Source organism: Nymphalis io, chromosome 20 (assembly GCF_905147045.1).
Source record: "Nymphalis io chromosome 20, ilAglIoxx1.1, whole genome shotgun sequence".
Lineage (NCBI taxonomy): Eukaryota > Metazoa > Arthropoda > Insecta > Lepidoptera > Nymphalidae > Nymphalis > Nymphalis io.
The window spans coordinates 5,789,458-5,810,383 of record NC_065907.1 but is presented as its reverse complement, the minus strand read 5'-3'; the positions used below and the strand labels follow the sequence as shown (position 1 = coordinate 5,810,383).

At 34.4% G+C, this 20,926-nt stretch overlaps 3 protein-coding genes and 1 non-coding gene across 6 annotated transcripts; 2 read left to right on the top strand and 2 right to left on the bottom strand.

The window, feature by feature from the left end:
- Window positions 1–2,746: 2,746 nt before the first annotated feature.
- Window positions 2,747–7,738, bottom strand: LOC126776369 (E3 ubiquitin-protein ligase Kcmf1). Of its 2 annotated transcripts, none has more exons than XM_050498835.1 (8): window positions 7,537–7,738; window positions 7,200–7,367; window positions 6,332–6,468; window positions 5,910–6,029; window positions 5,221–5,315; window positions 4,773–4,953; window positions 4,548–4,701; window positions 2,747–3,933 (listed from the first exon to the last, which is right to left on the bottom strand). In XM_050498835.1, exons 1-8 carry the CDS (start codon window positions 7,550–7,552, stop codon window positions 3,647–3,649), a joined length of 1,158 nt encoding a protein of 385 aa, XP_050354792.1. In that variant the 5' UTR covers window positions 7,553–7,738; the 3' UTR covers window positions 2,747–3,646. The 2 variants fall into 2 exon arrangements, with proteins under 2 accessions (XP_050354792.1, XP_050354793.1); XM_050498836.1 differs by having other exon boundaries at window positions 4,773–4,944.
- A 390-nt stretch (window positions 7,739–8,128) lies between these two features.
- On the top strand, window positions 8,129–11,521 carry LOC126776367 (histone acetyltransferase type B catalytic subunit). 2 transcript variants are annotated; one of them, XM_050498833.1, is made up of 9 exons: window positions 8,130–8,146; window positions 8,405–8,488; window positions 8,560–8,729; window positions 9,209–9,380; window positions 9,632–9,791; window positions 10,013–10,178; window positions 10,271–10,419; window positions 10,500–10,668; window positions 10,776–11,521. In XM_050498833.1, the coding sequence occupies exons 2-9, from the start codon at window positions 8,428–8,430 to the stop codon at window positions 10,941–10,943; spliced, it is 1,215 nt and encodes a 404-aa protein (XP_050354790.1). In that variant the 5' UTR covers window positions 8,130–8,146; window positions 8,405–8,427; the 3' UTR covers window positions 10,944–11,521. The 2 variants fall into 2 exon arrangements, with proteins under 2 accessions (XP_050354789.1, XP_050354790.1); XM_050498832.1 differs by having other exon boundaries at window positions 8,129–8,488.
- Window positions 11,522–11,724: 203 nt separating this feature from the next.
- LOC126776342 (protein male-specific lethal-3) lies at window positions 11,725–20,078 on the bottom strand. The gene is made up of 13 exons (XM_050498798.1): window positions 19,721–20,078; window positions 19,384–19,562; window positions 19,156–19,280; window positions 18,904–19,018; window positions 17,965–18,153; window positions 16,305–16,430; window positions 15,703–15,863; window positions 14,868–15,099; window positions 14,143–14,244; window positions 13,692–13,794; window positions 13,135–13,222; window positions 12,980–13,064; window positions 11,725–12,467 (listed from the first exon to the last, which is right to left on the bottom strand). Exons 1-13 carry the CDS (start codon window positions 19,820–19,822, stop codon window positions 12,395–12,397), a joined length of 1,680 nt encoding a protein of 559 aa, XP_050354755.1. The 5' UTR covers window positions 19,823–20,078; the 3' UTR covers window positions 11,725–12,394.
- LOC126776636 (U6atac minor spliceosomal RNA) lies at window positions 18,722–18,812 on the top strand. The gene has a single exon (XR_007669968.1). It is a non-coding gene; the product is annotated as a U6atac minor spliceosomal RNA (small nuclear RNA).
- Window positions 20,079–20,926: the final 848 nt, after the last annotated feature.

The following is a 20,926-nucleotide window of genomic DNA, read 5'->3' as shown; positions in this document are numbered from 1 at the left end:
TACTTCATAAAGAATAACTTTTTTTAATTATTTAAAAAATATCTAATAAAAAGACTTTTAAAAAAACATAAATACAACGTCTAAAACGCTACAATATGCGATGCGTCGGGCGTTCGAATTTATCTGAAGGTAGGCTTATCTGAACCTATGCCGAATTTTTAAGCTCTAAACCAAGCCAAACGATGGAGCGTGAACTGTATAGTGCGCCTACCTATTGTAGATCTTTTTTTTAATTGAGTTAAATGTAAGTACGCTCAACCAAAAGAATTAATTTTATATAAAATACTTATCTAACGTTCTTAAAAATACAAAAATATAAAGGTAATACAAAACCATATAAGGACCCAATAGCGCTACGGTTTACGAACCGCACACAAGTCCCAGATTCGAACTTTGAGTTATTGGCACAATTCGCAGCATAAGCTTTAGTTTTAATTGGAGGGGTAAATTACCAAAATTTGTAATATTAATAAATTCTTTAAAATGGGGTTACTATTATTTAAAAAAAATACTACAATAATGTAAATGAGGGAAACCGCGGGTGGATAGGAAGTAGGCAATTCGAATGCATTCGAACTCAAATCATACAGTGAAAAACACTGAAATTTCACAAAAAAAAAAAAAAGTTTTTTTTTGGTTCTTCCCTAGTTTTTGAATAGCCTATCATAATTTACAATATTTATAAAAATAACAATAAATTAAATAATAGAAAAACTATCAAGATTGCTGTACACTCGGTTTAAGAGGTAATTTGAAAATACAAATTAAAAATATTTGAATGTATTATAAAATAGCTAATAGTACAACAGATATTTTGTCTGTAGTATAAAATAGCTGTTGTATTTATGCGGGTGCTTTTTACAGATTTACATACATTAATTAATGACCTAATAATGTTAATGACGATAACAATGAAATTAAACGATTTTTATTTTTCATTCAGTGACCAAAAATCGAAGCCGCGTGTTCTACAAGCACGCTGACAGTTGAGCTATTATTCAATCTCAATATATTATAGTTTTTTTTTATATTTATGTTATAGCCACGCTTGGAGTTTATATTTGTTTTAGTTTGTTGGTTGCGTTCGAAGCTTAATATAAATTGTATAGTCGTACGTTTTTTAAAAAAAAAAATCTTGGATAATATACCACTTAAATAAATCCCTGAATATCATGATTCCCCCCAAATTTGGAGGGAAACCACCAAGTGTTGTCCATACTCCATTGCCGTAGTGCTTAAACGCGGCCTGTGTTGTGGGCAGCTTTACGTCGGGTAGGGATTGGGGGAGGGGCGACTTCTTTAAATTTGACTATTTTTGTTTCAATTTTAAGAAATATGTATATTTAATTGAATTAGTTAATTATATTCAACTGTCCAATTAGTTCTTATACAAGATAATGTTTATTACATTATACGACACAATACCGTAGTAATTATTTTATATAGATAATGTTATATTTAATTTAATATAAATCGAAATCGAACATATTTTTTTTGTCTATCCATACTAACTGCACTTCCGCCATTTATAAATGTTTTCTTTAATGGTATGCGTAATAACTGGGTATGTCGGTATCGGAGTATAAAACAATTTCTATTTACTATACACAATAATTACAATATGTATTGCACACTACAAATTATTACACAAAAATATAGCTAAAATGTTTCATAATTAGTAATAATAATTAATAAATTCTGAAACTATACATTTATTTTCCAGGGACAATTTTCTTAGGGTAGTCCTGCTCAACGAATGGTCAGGTCACTGCGAACAATATGGTTATCATTTGTCAAAACGACATTTATAATTTAATTAGTAAGGCTACGTATACGTAAGCAAACACTGGGTACACTTTTTAAATTTGAATTCACGATAACGTTTTGTTTAGGGTTTTATCAATACATGTCCATTATTCCTGTCAGTTACGTTTAGAAATTGTTTACAATTACAGAGCCAAAAAGGTCAACACATGTGTTTCTACATATATAAATGCTACAAAATCAGTGTAAGTTTAATACCCTTGTGCTTAACTAGCTATTACTTCTGAGGTAATATTAATATTATATTACTATTATATGATATTTAATTTCTACTGATAATCTGATAAAATTGTTTAATCAATATTTACAAAAATTCTAAATAACTATTAACAGCGAAATAATAATGAATATTTAATATAAAAAAAATATGTTGTGTCGTTTCAAAATTGCGTTTGCGCACAATTGTTATCATGATTTTTGAATATTACAATAAAACAATTCTAAAGATATGACAAGTTTATTATTTTATAACAGATTACAACTGAATTATATACACAGCTCCAAGACTAAATTCCTGCTTGGTTTCAATAACGATAAAGGTTTAAGAAACGTATCTTAATTTAAACGCGAAAATGTAGGGAGGCCGAAGAATAGGGGGTGATAGATATATTAGCGACATAGTATGCAACTTTTTCACACAAATTCTGATTGTTATTACAAATATATTATTCATTTAAAGTATGATTTCTGAACGAAAAGGAAACATGCTAGCCTAAATATTCAAGAAATTTCTATAATCGAAAATGTCGTTATTTCCGTTAAACTATAAATTAAGTTCATAAGCAGAAACTTACATATTTACGGTATTTTTCCTCTTTCCTTTTATTATAGAAACGTATGCGATATGCTCTGTGCATTTGCTTTTTATATGCAGTTTGGCATTGGGTATCAATTAGGAGAACGCAAAATAAAATACCACCACTAATATTATAGAATTTAATTAGGGTACATACAAACATTTTGTAATGTTGGAGTATAATGATCAAACTAATAAGCACTTTTGAATAGCTAGTGACAATTTTTAGTGTAAGTAGCTTTTCATTTGATTTACTAAAGAATAAGATGATGGAGAGGAGCCCTAATAATAAATATATAAAGCATAGTGTTAGTAGTTGCTTTTATAAAAATACATGTATCTATTTACTCTAAATATAAATATTTGACAACAAAACATAATCTCATAAAAAATTACTCTCAATCAATACTGCTTTTTGTCTCTCTCTTTCGAGCTAATATCGAATACAGTGGGTTACAATGGTAGACTCCTCTCTTACACATTTATTATAACTAACAGTCGTTCTCTGATCTTGTTTTCATCTTATGTGTAGTTTAAATCGATTAAAACATTCCATAACTATTAAGTATTCTCTATAATAAAGGAAATCACACTGATATTTCGAAAGCCAACAAAACAAACATAAGCATCCACTAATAAGTGTTAGCGAAAAACAACGTAGTAAAACCGGTTAACGGACGTCACCGGTCCGAACGTGACGTGCGACGTGCCTGCAACTCCATATTTACAACGGATACTCACTAACATCGACGGCCGCGAACTTCACCACCCGAGCGCGAACGCGAGTCGACCGGTTCGTTCGGATCCGTCGGCGCGCCGAGATAAATAATAATACATAGACTACCGTAATGCCTAACGAACGAACATTAAATAGTTTCATCTACCGAGGTCCGTACGCGGTGCAGCGTTTCGCTTGGGAGGCGGCGGGCGATCGCGGCGGGGCGCGGGGGCGCGCTCCTACCTGCGCTCGGGCAGCGCGCGCGCCGCCGCCCCCGCGGCCACCGCCTCCTGCAACACCGGCGGCGGTCAGACGGGGCGCGGGCGTGTGGGCACGGCGGGCGGGTCGGGCGGCGCGGGTACCTTGGTGCGCGGCTGTGGCTTGGCTCGCGGCGGGGGTTGCGCGGGCGGCGGCGCGCGACGCGCGTCGGCTTCGCACGGCGCAGGCGCGGGGGCGGGGGCGGGCGCGGGAGCGGGCGCGCGCGGCGCGGGGGGCGGCGGAGCGGGGGCCACTCGACCCAGCGACGACAGCATCAGCCCTCGCAGGAGCGTCGCGCGAGACTCCGTCTCCGCGGGGTCTGTTCCGTTCGTAGCACCTGCATAACGCAGAAGATGTTAGTGCAAGTTCGTTTGAATAAATTCTAAATATAATATAAACAAGCGGTTAGGACGCCAAAATCTTAACTGATGATAGCAGGTTCAAACACGCCTGTGTTTGTCAATCACCACTATTCAGTGGTTGAATTTCATGTGCTTACTTTGGATCCACTTCTGTTGATGAACTTAATAATTTTGTCACATGAGAAGCGTAGGGAATACAAAGATCAAGTTTTTCTTTATAAAATTGTAAATAATTTGGTCGTGTCAACCTATTTACTAAACTCAAATACAAATGTCCACATTTTGTAAACGAACTATGTTAAAAATCGCTTTCTGATAAGAGCATGTGATAATTATAATAAATTTTACGGTAATATTGATATTTTTAACAAAAATCGTAATAAGTAGTGGTGGAATAAGCTACAACCCTTTCTCTCTTATTCCATTGTTGGGCTGCAATGGACCATTTACAGGCTGTTACTGCTTGCTACTACTCTAATTTTGAGAAAATTTGTTTATCTTTCTTAGCTTCTTATTAGCTTCTTATTATAGCTAGCTAGGTCATTCGAAAAATAAAACGCAAGGCAAAAATAAAATTTAAAGTAGTCACCGAGGAATCCGGCAAGAAGGAACTGCGAATCGGCAGCTTCAGGCTGCGGAGGCGGGTGAGCTGCGGGCTGGGGTGCAGGCGGAGGAGCACTGGCGCAGCTCGAAGACGCCGCTGCTGGCCGCCGGGGAAGCCGTTCCAACTGTTGTCGGGCCGCCTTCAAATAGTTTATAATGATGATTGTTTTGTTATTGCTGGCTCGGCGGGGCGATGTACGAACACACTCACAGTGGCCTGCTGCCGCTCGAGCTGTAGCTGCATCTGCAGCTGCTGCAGCTGGCTCGGCGTGCCGGGTTGCGCGCCGCGCCGCACGCCTGACAGCTGCGACAGCAGCTCCGCTATGGGGTCGACGACCGCGTCGCGCGACGACGGCGACAGCGACGAGATGCCGCCGCTCGTGCTAAACGACATGTAGCGACACACACATGCTTTGAGTTACATACCATGAATGAGACACACGCATAGTAATATATATGTTCCAACAAGCACTGGAATGCAATTAAATTATATATTGCGCGCTGTAGACAAACCATAATGAATCTCAAAATTAAATCGAATGTTATTTTATACGATTTATTGTTGGACATCCTTGATAAATAAATAAATCATTATATTCCTGGTCACAAAGAATGTCTTAGAGAATCGAATATAGTTGTCGGGTCAGAAATATTAGTACCTGAATTGCATGTTGGTACGACGCGCGCGACTCACGCCGCGGCCTGAGGGCGGCATACGACGCACGCCACCGTGTCGGATGCCACTTGGCTCGTCGTATGGTATGGTTAAGGAATCATATTATAATAAAAGCGGTATACCTAGTATAATATATTACAACCATAGGAGGAACAAGCAAACAACTTTGGATTGATGCGAAAAAATGATGGTTTGTGATGATGGAATGTTGGTGAAATTGTTACCAGAATTTTGAAAGTAAAAAAACCGTAGATATAGGAACAGTGTAGTATATAAAAGAAAAAAAAAACAAGATTTGTAGTACATAACATAGCACAGCTATTAGCAAATAGTAATGGAAGAAGGGTGATTGCACAGGGTCCCCTAATAAGTCTGGTCCTTTGGTCTGCTATCTTCTTATATTACTCATGTTCTCAATGCCCTGCTAACAATGGGACCTAAGTTGTCACATCTTTTGTGCATTTAATTAATCTGGACAACTAATTTCTATAACAGCAATATGGAGGTCCAATTGTAAAAGTAAAATAACTAATTGTGTATATTTAGGTGTGATCTACCTAGGCAGGCTTGTATGTAGCCCGAGCAGCAGAGGAATATTAATATCAATAATAATAATATCATTAACGTTTTTGCACAGATTTTATAAAATATTTTATATTTTGAAAAGGATATCAGAAAAGATATAAGATCCCGAGGTCCAGTTCGGTGTTCAAGTGTTAGGTGGCCTGCAAAGTCATCAGTCACAAAATTTGGTTCTCCACCAGGCATAGATGCACACACTGGACACACTACCTACAATTTAACAACGTTTATTATTTCAGGCGATTTAAATCATACATAAAGAAAATAAGTCTTATAGATGGTATCTAAGTCAATATTTTGACAAAAACACAAAAGTCAGATTTTTGCATATTTTGTCTTTCGCAACTACATCTTAAAATAATTTACTTTAAATAAATATTAGCTCTAAACCTTCTTCTCAAAAAGGGAGAGGAGGCCTTAGCCCAGCAGTGGGACATTAACAGGCTGTTACTGTAAATATAAGAAATAAGAAAATAGATCTTGAAATGTTTTAGTTGGTTAACACAACTTACAGCAAGTGTAGTGTCTGCATGTTCTGCAGTGACATGTTCCATGAGAGCTGCATCTGTAAAGCCCATGCGATTGCAAAATGGACATGTGTAAGCTTGTGGCTGTTCCAAGGTCAGTGTTTCTCCACCATAGTACAAGTCTGCAAAAATAAATAAACAAATATACAAAATAGCCACAATTTTTTAAATTTTATAAAAGAAGTAAGCATAGCAAGTTATAATTTACTTATTATAAAATATGTGGATTAAGTGGATTGACGATGTAATAAAAGGTGAATATTTTAATCATGGTTTTAACATTAGACTTCATTATTTATAATAATACCCCGTTTTAACTTTATATTTAATAATAAGAATTTATAAAAATACTTGATAAATTTTGTAAAATACTCTTATTTTTTTAAACAAAATATGGAATTTATGATGTGGAAAATAATAATATATATATATTTTTTACATTTTAATTTCTATATTTATTAAGCTCCACATATTAAATCAATAACTAAAAATGTTGTCCTTCCAATTCCTAATATGGGTTGTCAGAATATGTGTTTACATGGGCTTAAATTGCTCAGACCGACTGATTTGGCATGAATAACAGTATATATACTAAATTTTTTATTCAAATTTCTATGTTTATTAGTAAGTTGAGTAATATTTTTCAATTAAAAATATTACTGTCTTTCAATTATTGAAATATTACAAATACAAACAAATAAGCTCCAATAATAATTACTCCCAGTGAAAATATTGTTAAATCTTCATAAATCTAAAATTATTTTAATTTTGTTTAAACCGGATAGCATGAATAACTCACATAAAAATGTAGGCCAATTGTCTTAAGTTTATTAAGTATTAAATTAAATTTTACCAAAGTCACTTCTGGAAAGAATACATTGCATGGGATGCTCTGTTGTATGTTGGTTTGTTGTTGCGCCAGACTCATAACAAGCGGCACATAAGTCGTAATCGATGCATATCAAACATTTGTATCGTCGTCCTCTAAAGTTATTTTTCAAACAAGAATCACAGCTGACTCCTGTAATTGTAATACAAAATTAATCAGCGTTTGTTACTTCTCGTGCTTAAAATGAACACGATTACATATGAAAAAATATTGTGATCCTAATTGGTAACTGTTTATAATTTTAGCGAAGAAAATTGTGGTGACAAAAGCATCGCACAAATTTTTGATTATCATTACCCACCTTCATGGCGATTCATTTTCGCCACAAAATGTCGCCGAAATAATCACTTCTTGGCACCAGAATTACTGCTACTGAATGAGGTATTTGTATTACTAATCTAAAATAAGTAGCACAACATATAATACACTAAAATACAAGACTTTTAACAAAAATTTCCAAGCAAACCTAACCCAACCAGGCCATAATGACGTCACATAATGGCCGTGTGTTGACAGATTAAAGAAGAATCATGAATTGTACAATATCTAAATTTTACAAAATTGTCTTCAATTTACTTTTATATCAATTCAAATTAAATGCCCCTAACTATTAATTAAAATGTTTCTAACCATTTCATTATTATTTTTAACAGATGTTGTAATTAATATCAATTGGATATTTACATTCGTTATATTTTTAATATTTTTTATGTATTTCGATAGTTTAAAATTACCTTGACTGATTTATTTGTTTAAGCAATATATAATAACTAAAAGGAATGAAAAATTCAAAATAAAAAAAACTACAAAATGCCAATTCGTAATAATGAATTTCTAAACCTGATCAAATATTAATAACTTGTCATTTGTCAATTGTTATTGAGATTTACAAATTATAGTGCGAGGAGAAGGTATTTTTAACAAACTTCGTCATTCTCGGTTTTAAATTATAATAGTATTGATATTTCAAGACTGTAATTGTCTTAAATTTAATATTTAATATGACTACATGAAACTATCAAGTATACCTTATAATACTTACGACTAACAAAGGCATATTGTGCCGAAATTTGACGGTATTTTGCGCGGGAAGTTGATTTGTAATGAAAAACTTCGTTAGCGATTTTTACTCATAAGCTAAACTCGTTGATTATTTTATTTATTTTAAGGCTAAAACTTAAACTTTACAACAATGGCAGATGTTTTAGAGCATTTGGTCGTTGATGGTAATGAAGTATTAGAAATGAAGTTAGGTAAGTTAACCTTGTATCTATTATATATATGATAAATAATGAAGTTTTGCTCAAAGTGTTCTCTTTTACAGTCAGATCGGCAGCAGATATAGAAAATGACGATACAAGTTTTGGTCCTGAAATGTGTCATCAAGTTTTTGGTGAAAATGAAAACATTTTTGGGTACACTGACTTAAAAATAAAACTGTACTATAGTGCAGGAAGTCTAAAGACATACCTTGGAATAAGTTACTCAGACATGGTAAGTTTATTTTCACTGCTGGGCAAGGGTTTCCCCTACTCTTAAGGAGAAGGGATTTACCTCATACTGCCATGCTGCTTCAGTGCGGGTTGGTGAATATTTTTTACAGCAAAAACCTTATCATGTAACTTTATATAGAAAACATTTTTTAAAGAGTTAGGCATAATTAAAACATTTTGGTAACTTGTTTTGTGCTTCATTTACTTGAATTATAAATTAAAGAATTATTTGTAATTATTATTAATAAGACTATTAAAGTCATAGATTGACAAAAATAACATTTGAACTGATTAAAGATACTATAAATTTTGTCCTAAAGATTTGTGTATATATATTGTAATTACTGTATTTAAGCAATCTTAATCAATCTTTTCATAGGGTTTTTTTATTATGAAATTAATATGTTATTTATAGATATACATTGTTAATTATTTTTGTAATACAAACTAAGTCACTATGTTTATAATTCCAATGTGCAGATAGACCCAAAGAAGTCAGGAGGTCTTAAAGCAGATGATGTGGAAGGTGCGTTAAAGAATGTATTGGCACCTGGATATGTCACCAATTTAGATGTCTTTGTTTCTTTTTTGGAGAAGGATAAATTGTTTACTCCACAAGGAGAACTAATTCACTCATTTACAACCACACCATGTAAGTATCAATGTAACTTGAAAAGATATAGAATTAATAAGCATTGATGTTCATTTAAGATAAATACATAAAATGACATGTATCATAATAATTCTATGAAGGGAAGATGTTAGTTTATAGTGGTTATGTCCTTTAAAATACCTTTGGCAATGTGTATAAATCAGGTGTATAATTTAATGATAATCAGTTAAGTAGTTAAAATGTGAAAGTGTCATCACAAACAAACTCACTTTTACATTTATGCTTTTTAGATGATGGTGGAGAATCAAGAACATTTGAGATTTATTATTGTGAGACATCTACACCAGGGTTTTTAGGTTATCATGAAAGACTGCAGACATTTTTGCTATGGTATATCGATGCCGCCTCCTTCATTGATGTAGATGATGACCTTTGGACTTTCTTTACAGTGTAAGTTTTAACTCATGCATAATATAAAAATAATTTGCCAATTGCCATATTTTACTCTAAATATTTATAATTTCTCCTTAAAATTATTTCTCTCTAATATAAATGAGAAACTCTTCAGTGCCAATAAAACCTCTTGGCTTTTGAAATGACTTACAAATCTTGATACTTGAGTGCTTAAAACAAGATGTCAGATAAGTTTTAAATTCATTTGGGCTTGACAGATTCGAGAAGTATCGCAGTAGCGAAGGTAGCACGCGGTATGCGACGGCAGCGTACGCCACGGTGTACCGCTACTACGCGTACCCGCAGCACAACCGCCCGCGCGTCTCGCAGGTGCTCACCTTGCCACCTTTTAGGAAAATGGGCATTTGCGCGCATTTGCTGCAGGTACTTCGTTCGTTATTATTTGCACTCTACTGTTACGACTTATTAATGTACAAAAATATTAAGTGTCTGAAATAAATGTTAAACTTTTGCAGGCCATCTATTCACACTTTGTAATTCAACCAGAGGTGGTCGATATAACAGTAGAAGATCCCTCTAAAGACTTCCAGAGAATAAGAGACTATGTAGACTCAAAATATTGTGAATCTCTTCCAGCATTCCATCCTTCAAAGTTACATCAGGGGTCGGTTTCATAATATATATTCAGACTTATGATATTATATAGTAATATTTGTCATGAAATAATTATTTTATATTTTTTAGTTTTTCTGAGGAAATGGCAAAACAAGCACGCAGCAAATATAAAATAAACAAAAAACAAGCTAGACGCATTTACGAAATACTCCGTTTGAAAAACACTAACTTGTCAGACAAAACTGCTTACTTAAATTATAGATTAGATGTTAAAAATAGGCTCAACGCCCCATTTCAAGTAAGAATTTATTCAGTATTTTTTATTTATAAAATTTTTATTAGAATTGTCCTTTATCTTTCTCCACTGAATAAATCGTATTGAAATAGCATATACTTTTGTTATAGAAAAAAAAATTAGACATGAAGAAACTAGAAAAAGTCTTAAAGCCGGAGGAATATGCCGCTACGCTGAACTCAAGCGGCCTCGCCGAGACGCAAGCGCGCCTCTCCGCACACTACCTGGCGCTGGAGGCAGACTACCGCCGCGTCGTGCATCGGTTGGAGCAAGACTAGCGCTCCGGCGGTGAAGCGAACCACGATACTATTTTAACAATACCTTGTCAATTGTGCGAATTGTCACCACAGAAAGTTATTAAACCAAATTATAAGTTAAAATGTTTTTATCAAATTTCAAAATGATCATATTGTAGCTTTTTGTTTTGTAATTGAATGTTGAATGTGACTGAAGAAATAGAATAAGTATAATATGTTCACACTATTTTTGCATAATTTGTGCAATTTAATTATTCATCAAATACCTAATCTAATTTTAATTTTTTATTTATTCAACCTGATTCAAATATATGACTCATTACTATTACATTTTTTTAATTAAAAAGTCAACAAAAAATTGATATTATTTTATAAAAAATTATTCAATGTCAGGCAAAACAAAAAAGTAGGGATAAAAATTGTTGATTGTGCTTTGGTTTAAAACAAAAGTTATGTTATTTAACTGTTATAAGTTATTAGTGTCTCGTAAATTGAGGTCAAAAAAAATTCTTATACAGGTTAAATAATACCCAATGAATACAATAATATTTCAATGTAAACAATGACACTTTCAAATAATAAATTGTTTGTCTACATTGTTTTTTTTTTTTCATCTATTGTAAAATTCATACTTTGTCCTTAATGTAATGAAAAAAAACGAAAACAATTCCAAAGGAAATAAGCATAGTTTGAATTTTATAAATGTGTTAATTCTTAGTTATATAACATTAACTAAAATGCAATTAAAGTGAAAGCGTCGACCAAAGGGTGCTGTTAGATTATCTTGATCTAACCAGTCTAACCTGATCAAGGGCAGGGCCAGCGTTGGCTGAAAGCATTTCCAAAGCAAAGTTAAGGAGTTTTCAAAATATCATTGATAAAAAGACAATTTCGATCACATTTCTTTATTTTGATTTTTTATAAAAATAAGCGGGCTTTGAATGAGATCCTTAGATAACTAAAAACATGACGATTTACTCGTAGAAAAATCTAAAATCTTAAGACGAATTAAAGTAACAAATGTTATTATACAAACACATTCACAAGATACATTAAGTATTGCTTTTTGAGGTAGAAATCCTCTTTGTTATTTAAATAACGTCATTTAAAATTTAATTATTTAAACGATAATTTACGTTAAGGCTTACAATGTGGCACTTACGATTAATTATGTTTTTTAACAAATTGTCGAATTACAGAAACAAATTTTAAGGGAGTATGATGGGAAAATGGAAAATTGGGGTTTTTATATCAAGTTCAAGTACTGGTAAAATTACACGTATAATCCTGTTGGAATATTCCAAGTGATGTTAGAATATTTAACAATATAATAGGACTGAAGTCGATTGTACTGACGTTTAATCGTTCTAAGCCGATTTGTAATTAAAGCTCTGTTTATTCTCTCCATAATCTCTGAAGGTTTAACAATTTTCACTAACATCGTTGCTTGTTTCAACATTGTGTATAAACTCTCAGTGAGATCGCGATACACCGTCTGTTACGTAGTACATCTCTCCAAACCACTCGCTATGTTCATCTAAGTACCTAAAAATGTATATATACAAAAGTTAGTTTTCATATATAAAATATCTATGAAACAAATTTAGATTCTGATTCTTATAAAAATAAATTGTATCAAAATAAATTTACAAAAGATAAAACTGTAAAATTTATATTTGTAAGTGCTTTCATATAAAATCTTTAAACTATGGTAATTTAATGGAATTATTTCTAATGTGTAATGTATATGAGGCGACACTTTTTTCACACACCGAGATGGCCCAGTGGTTAGAACGCGTGAACTACTGAAATTTCATCTGTGTTTATAATTCATCTCGTGTTTGACGGTGAAGGAAAGCATCGTGAGGAAACCTGCATATGTATTATTTCACTGCCTGCCACGTGTGTATTCCACTTATCCGCATTGGAGTAGCGTGGTGGACTCAAAACAATAGAGGAGGCCCAGCAGTGGGACATTCACAGGCTGTTACTTACTAATAATAGGCAATAACTGTTAATTAAGAGGATGAAAAAACATAAAAATCGTATATACTCACTGTACAAACATATCTATATGTTTCAAAATTAGTTTTAACTTGAAATCAGGCATTTGTGTCGCATTGAGAAAATCTGGGAGTTTCACTGTAACAAGAAGAAGATATTTTATAAATCGTTTAAGGAGATATCATCAAAAAGTCTATGAAAAACTCACCAAAAAGTCTCGCTAGATGGATCGCCCCGTAAACTCTGCAAGGTAGGTGTTCGGTATCTTCTCGAGGTACAATTTGCCATTTGGCTACCTAGAAAAAAACGTGCGTACAATGTTTAAAAAGTGGCCATCGATACTGAGGTATTACTACGTTATGATAGCGTCTTCTGCAGTCATCAGCCGTCTCTCCATTTCAACCGATAAAATATACACTTTTTTTTTTATTAATTAGGAAACCAACTTTATGTATTAAGAAATTCAATTTTTTATTGCTTACATAAAATTAGTGTAACAAAATATACACCAATTATCGACAGGCTTTTTAACTTAAAAAACAAAATATTACTGAATTTTATATAATATTAACATGAAGTGTAAAGTATTATGATTTAATTATGAATCTATAGATGAAAATTAAAAAAAAAAAGATAAACAATCTGCAAATACAAACGAAATAAAATTTAAAAATTTGATTTTAATTCAATCGAATATGTATATGTAAGAGATAATTTTTGAGTGTAAGTATGAACGGGCGCCAGGCGGGCCGGGCCGGGCCGTACCTTGTCGAGCAGCTGCGACAGCGGGTTGCGCGCGGGCGGCGCGGGCGGCGCGGGCGGCGGGCGCGCCCAGCGCTCCCCGAGCGACGAGCCGCTGCTGCCCGCGCTGCGCACGCGAGCGTGCCGGTCAGATAATTACTCGCTTCACATTAAGTAAATTATCAAAAGAATAAAACAAAAGCTTGACGAGCCGGTCGGCGCGGTCGGTAGATATTCTTTTCGGCCTTTCGCGCCGAAAGTTGTGGGTTCGATTCCCACCCGGAACGGACATTTGTGTGCAAGAAAATGCCTGTTTGTTTGAGTCTAGGTGTAATTATCTATATAAGTATGTAATTACAAAAGATAAGTAGTATATGTAGTATATCAGTTGTCTGCTTTTCATAGTACAAGCTCTGCTTAGTTTGGGATCAGATGGCCGTGTGTGAATAATGTCCCAGGATATTATTATTATTACCTTGACGAGAGTGTTTCGAACGTTCGCTGCTCCCCCGTCGAGGTGGAGGGAGCCGGCTCCTCGTTTTCCGACTGCGATACAGCAGATTTGTGCGACCGTAACCTGTTAGATTGTCTTATGTTATACTAACGATTTACAGTCAGTGATTGCATAATTAATATATGAACATAAATAAGTAAGTCAGTTTTCGCGAAAAATAACATCTGTCGTATGTCACCCATACTTTTATTCGTCTCTTAAATCGGTCACTGCGGCGCTGTTGAGACGAGAGGACTACGGAATTTTTTTGACTGCGCTTTGTAATAATAAAGATTTTTTTTAGTTAGAATGATTGACAAACTTTTTTTTTAAAAAAGCAAAGAAATGAGGTCGCGTGTCGAGAGAGTCGTTTTTTTTTTCGAAATGTTAGTTGCTGTTGGCCAGAGTGGCCTCGACAGCGTCACCGGGGGGGGGGGGGTCGAGATGGACTCAGCCGGATGTTGGGAGTCACACGAAGGGCTCAAAAGAAAAAGAGAGTCGGACGTCTTAAGGGTGCCTGCTGTGAGGCCGGACCTCGGCTTAGGACGCCGTTGAAATCGGGAGGGGAGAGAGTCGTTTAAGGGACGCACGGGTGGAATCCTAAATCTTGCTAGATTTAGGCGCACTCTATAGCTTTACCAACATGCTGTTATTTATTAGACTAATGTGTATTGCATTGCAGCGCCAATTAAGTCAACACAGCGCACCTCCGCGCCAGGCTGTGCCGCGGCGCCGCTCGCGGAGAGCGCCTCGCTCGTGTCTCTCCGTCCGCCTTTTCCTCCTCTTCTGCATCCACCTCCGCTTCAGCCTCCGCTTCTGCTTCCGCTTCCGCTTCCACAGCCGTCTCAGCCTCTGCTTCCATGTCTCCATCCGCCTCTCCGTCTGCTTCTGTTTCTCTCTCTCTTTCCGTTTCTGCCTCGTTATTTTCGTGTGCTGGTTCTAGATGAGTAAGCATTGAAAGGGTATAAGCAGATTGTATATGAGTTATACACATATCTAATGCCTTTGGCACAGAGTATAAAGAACTGTCAAAACTAAGGACGAAGGAACCAAATTATTTAAATACGACAGTCAAAACCATTATTCTTAAATTAAATTACTGGCTTTTATATAGAATTATTTTTACGTCTTAATATCACATGTACTTTGTAACATGACTGCATCGTTGGTCTAGTAACAGCAGACCCGGATGTCCTGGGTTTAATTCCCAGGTCGGGTCGATCAAAAAGTTAGTGGGTTTTTCTCTTAGAAAATTCTCAGTTGTAGTCCGGAGTCTGGAAGTTTGAAGTGGAGTGTACACACGTGGCTCGGAAAGTACGTAAAGCCTTTGGTACTGCGTCTGAACTCTTTCCGGTCGTGTCGGAATGCCGTCCCATTGGATTATGAGAGCCTGGGAATAAAGAACGCACCAGTGTTTGCGCACTATAATATCTCCTGCGTAGTTGGCTAATCTCTCTTGAGATTGGCCGCCGTGGCCGAAATCGGTCTGGAGGACATTATTATTATTATAACTTTGTAACATGTTAAATAAATTCCACAAACCATTGCCATTCTCGCCGTGTACGGGGTCGGGAGGTAGGTGTGAGTATTCTGGTATCTTGGGACTCTTCATGTCTTCCTCTGCTGTGGCTTCGTCTTGGGACGCGTCTTGCATTTCATCTTCTTCTAGATCTTCGTCCTCTGGTTCTGTTTTTATGTCAGGTCTGGTGATGATCAACATTTTATGTATATTTATTTTCATTACAATATTTTCAAAAGACATGATAATTCACACAAAAAAAATATTGTAACTATCAATTTTTTCTATTAATTTGGATTGGATTTTGACAAAGCCTGTGAGGATTTTTTATTGATTCTCATGAAGTTACATTGTTAAAATTATCTTTTAAACAAATGTATAAGTCAGTAAATAAAAACATAAAAGAAGGCGGCGCGTGCTGTCGCTCAAGCTGTCTCTCAAACTCGGACCATTATATTATTAGGTCACCAAACTGTACTAAATTAGAGCTATCCTTGACCTTTTGTGAGTCGAAGCCTTTGATTCGATTGATTGGACTATGGAATGAATTTAGAAAATAATTAAAAATAACAAAAATTACAATAAAAATGAAGTTTTTCTATAAAGTATTCTATAATCAACTTACTCATCAATATACTGTCCACATATTTCATAATATTGGTCGAGTTCTTGTTTGTACAATAAATGACCCCGTAAAATAAAATCAAAGTAAACTCGTAATCCATCTGCCACTTCTCGGAGTAAATTTAATCTGAAAAAAAAAAACAAGATTTTTTGCTCGTAATTAGTTTATACATACAACGTTATAGCCTGTAAATGTCCCACTGCTGGGCTAAAGGCCTCCTCTCCCATTTTGAGGAGAAGGTTAGGAGCTTATTCCACCACGCTGCTCCAGTGCGGGTTGGTGGAATACACATGTGGAAGAATTTCAGTGAAATTATACACGTGCAGGTTTCCTCACGATGTTTTCCTTCATCGTAAAGCACGAGATGAATTATAATCATAAATTAAGCTCATGAAATTCAGTGGTGCTTACCCGGGTTTGAACCCACGATCATCGGTTAAGATTAACGCGTTCTTAGCACTTGGCAATCTCGACTTTTTTTTATACAAATCGTTCCAAAATTGAAGATTATTATGAAATACTGTTTGTTTGCAGCTAAAGGTGTACATAAGTCGTTTATAACCTAACCTTAGTCGATTTAGTTTTTTCAATTTCTTTTGAGTACTCGAGGCCCAAATCTTACACAAAAAGCATATATTTGATATCAAACTACTTTTTATGTAACAATATTTAGTTAAATAGTGCTCTATATTCAGAGCAGGCATACTAAGTGAACGGGTGAATGTGTCATTGTATCGAGAATATTGCGAATCGACGCGCGGGTCGAATTTAAAATTTGTTCAGACTTAATTTACGACTAAATCGACAATACGTCATACCGGCCTCTTTAGCAAATAACAAGGTTTTCTTAGGGATAACAATGCTTTCTTAGGGTTATGTAATACACAAAAAAAGAAGATTCAAGAAAAAAGGTGCGATTATTATTATTTTTCTTGTGACATGAAAAAATAACAATGATCAATATAAATTATTATAACTTTTCAAAAAGTCAATCGTGTATATACATAATTACACCCAGACTCAGGACAAACAGACATGTTCATGCACACAAATATCTGTCCTGGGTGGGAATCCAACCCACAACCTTCGGCGTGAAAGGCAAGCCTCCACCAGCCACCCCAACCGGCTCGTCGACGTCGATTTATTATAATAAAGTTTTTAAATAAATGCAAAGTTACTGAAAATATACTAATTGAAGTTGTTTTGTACGGTAAAACGCTCCGAATACGCGCTGGTGTCGCCCTACTCACTTACATAGACATTTTGTTCAGCAACGACATAAACGCGACCTTGTATGTCTTCTTTAGATTTACGAAAATTTATCTGGGATTGTTTCCCGGATTTTATTTTATATTATTGAAAATATCATTGCAATTATTATAAATTTATAAAAAAACTTACGATAAAATTAATAATGAAAATTATATTTCACATAAGTAAATGGAAAATAGTACAGAAAAGCTTAGGGCTAACTATATATCATATGATACAAACATTCAATAGGCCGCCCATATAGCGCTAGGAAACCGCCCGAATTGAAAAGAGCATGGACGGTTTCGTAGCAGTCATATCATTATAAGATTATTTATCTTATAGAAAGAATATAACAACAAGCACAGAGTATCATAGCAGTGCTGTACTTGTAGTTAGCTGCACGTACCGGCACGAGACGTCCAGCATGTCGGGCTTGTGCGGCGGGTCGTGTCGCGCGCGTGGCGGGTTCCAGGCGCCGGCGCGCGCGAACCACTTCACGAAGGACTCCAGGATCTGCGCCGCGCACGGCACCGCCGGCAGCCGCGACAGCCGACCCCGTTTTACTACCAGGTGGTAGTCGAAAGTCAGGCGGTCTCTGGAATTCGACCGCATATTTGTAAAGCATACGAAAGATTGATTATTTATTTATTCAGATATATACATAGAAATCAATAATTTTTTTAACTCTTCAATTTTATAGTTAGTTTTTTTTAGATATTATTATATATTAGACAAAACAATTTTTTTTAACTATGCTTAGAATCATCTTTCAATCACACTAAATATATAGGTTCAAAATTTTTGAAACATTAGTAGATACAAATTATAAAACATCCACTTTATTTTAAATGAAGACTAAGTTCCGAACTAAGTTCTAGATGGCGCTGTTACTTACAGCAGTTCGCAGTTCAAGTTACCTATACTAAACGAAAGATGGCGCTTGTTTGTAAATTTTAGTAAAAAGGTTTTTAAACAAATATTAATTTATAAATAATACATAATATTATTCTCTATATTAAATAGCTATTACATGATTTCATTTTTGAATGTTAACTACAATTTTATTACGTTAAATATTTATTTAAATTCATATTGTCTGAATCACGCTATCAAAGTTTTCTAACTGCTTAAGTATATATGTAAAATTCAAAACAGTAACACTTGTGTCTATTGAAAGGAGAGACGGTTAGCACTCCCCTTGACAAGGATGGAACACAATAAAATGGTGAAGGCACTACTTTACCACATTTTTTTTATATTAAGCTAACACAACAATCTTTTATTTAATTATTCAAAACAATTAAATATTAATTATGGTTTGGACTACAAAAAATAATTGAACTACCTGAGTGCAGATGGCAGTACTATACTTGCTCTACCAGTATGGGAGTTAGGAGGAGAATTAGGCTGTGCACTAGACCCAGAACCAGACGAAGAGTCTGTATCTCCTGTTTCACCTTCTGTAGTAATAGAGAAGCACAAATATATTATAACTAACTAATATTAACTATGTTTTATTTTGCAGTGTATGAAAAATTGAATATTCATTTGATCAATATTTTATGACTACCCTATTTTAAAATTAATTAATCATTACCATCTGGCTGAGTACTACTGGAAGAGCCATCATCACTAAAACCATGTCTTGTTCTTTTAGTAGGTCCAGAGGTTGAATTTGTACTATTACCCTTCTTACGTTCCCTTCTATATAAATATGCTCCTCTGAAAAATAAGTTTTATAATGTACAATATTGAATGTATAAAATGTATATATTATGGAGTTTCCACACATTTAATAATTTTATTAAATAAAAATAATAATTACAGTTGTAGTTGTGATTTCTCCGCAAGATCTCGCTGGAGCTGCCGGTTTTCTTCAGTATCTTTCAGGACAAAATCTTCACTTACACAGCGATCCCAAGAAGAATTCCAACCCTGGAAATGTATTAGGTATTCCACAGTACGCCGTCCACGCTTGTCTTTGCTTTCAATGACTTCTAAAACCTATAAATGGACTGGTGTGAGGTAATGAACAAATATATCAGATACAAAGTAAAGAATGCTTTGAAAAAATCTGTATAATGTTAAGAAGTAGTATTTTTCTAGTATGAAAATCGAAATAATGTACTTAAAATTTATAAAAACAATAAAAATAAACAAACCTTGGAATCATATAAAACTTTAGCTTTTGTAGGATCAGGTTCATAACATAAGACACGTTCTCCTTCACTAAATTTATATCGGACCCCTCTTGTTGAGACCATTACTGGGGTTTATTTATTTCAATATAGTATTGTGATGTTCAAATTTGCACAACATATATCACAGAACCGGCATGACTTTGAACCCACAAACACGAATAACTAACGTACAAATCATACCAAGACACACCCCGTTTGTTAAATGATTGTTATTAAAATAATCGTATAAGGCTGATCCAAATTTAATATACTATACTTTTATTAATTTCATAATTTGTTTCGATGTTTACTTAATAGATAAAATTATCAATGAATTGGCCTCTTGTATACAAATTTCGCGTAAACAAATCGCTTGAACCTTGAGGAATACAGATAATAATGAAGTAACGTTCAAAAAACTTTTTCTTTAAAGGTAAACTATATTTATCAATAAAAAGAAAAATAATTAATATATTTATTTATAAAAATACATTATGTGTATAATATATACTTTTTGATAATATAAAAATACTGTTGCTACATAAATAACTTCTAAACCTCCCTTTAATGTAAATTATTGCTTATGTGGCGCCAATTTTAAATGTTTTTAAGTGCTGTAAAATGTTTGTATAGCATTGAAGTAAATAATTAGTATAAAAGTAGTAGTAATATATGAGTTATTTGTACTAAATTTTAAATACGTAATATACAATACATTAACAAGCCTGGTGAAACCTGTAAATTTGAAAAATTATAAAATGTTGACGATACAAATCCGTTTTAATTGTATCGTTTAATGTTAGTGAAATTCTTGTGGTTTTGATTTGCTAATTTTAACGAGAGAAAATAAAACTTTCTTTAAATATTTACATAGAGATGACAGACATAGACAGAACAGTCACACTGTAATAAATATATTTGCTTAAATCAGAAAAAATAAATAAGCAAATTAGCATTATTAAACAAGATACTTATTGTTTCATTTATCTAAGATTTTGCATTATTAAATAACGTAAAATTTTTAAGGGTATGGATGGTCTCATATCTAATTCCAACAGTGGCGGCCGGGACGCGATGGGGCGACGGCCCAAAGGGGGCGCCAAACTTGCGGGGGCGCCAAACTAAGAAAAAAAAAATTGAAAAAAAAATACGTCCATATCGTTAGCTCTGAATTATGCTCAAGAAAAA

What these genes read in the sequence shown, in the direction of transcription:
- LOC126776369 (XM_050498835.1), bottom strand. An exon ending in CGTACCAACATGCAATTCAG is followed by an intron (nt 4,954 to 5,220) that starts GTACTAATATTT and finishes GTGTCGCTACAT; the next exon opens with GTCGTTTAGCACGAGCGGCG. An exon ending in CCTTCTTGCCGGATTCCTCG is followed by an intron (nt 3,934 to 4,547) that starts GTGACTACTTTA and finishes TGCGTTATGCAG; the next exon opens with GTGCTACGAACGGAACAGAC.
- LOC126776367 (XM_050498832.1), top strand. Translation starts at nt 8,428, where the DNA reads ATGGCAGATGTTTTAGAGCATTTGGTCGTTGATGGTAATGAAGTATTA. An exon ending in AGTATTAGAAATGAAGTTAG is followed by an intron (nt 8,489 to 8,559) that starts GTAAGTTAACCT and finishes TCTCTTTTACAG; the next exon opens with TCAGATCGGCAGCAGATATA. An exon ending in GAATAAGTTACTCAGACATG is followed by an intron (nt 8,730 to 9,208) that starts GTAAGTTTATTT and finishes TCCAATGTGCAG; the next exon opens with ATAGACCCAAAGAAGTCAGG.
- LOC126776342 (XM_050498798.1), bottom strand. Translation starts at nt 19,822, where the DNA reads ATGGTCTCAACAAGAGGGGTCCGATATAAATTTAGTGAAGGAGAACGT. An exon ending in ATGCTGGACGTCTCGTGCCG is followed by an intron (nt 16,431 to 17,964) that starts GTACGTGCAGCT and finishes TTTTTTTTTCAG; the next exon opens with ATTAAATTTACTCCGAGAAG. An exon ending in TGTGGACAGTATATTGATGA is followed by an intron (nt 15,864 to 16,304) that starts GTAAGTTGATTA and finishes GATCATCACCAG; the next exon opens with ACCTGACATAAAAACAGAAC.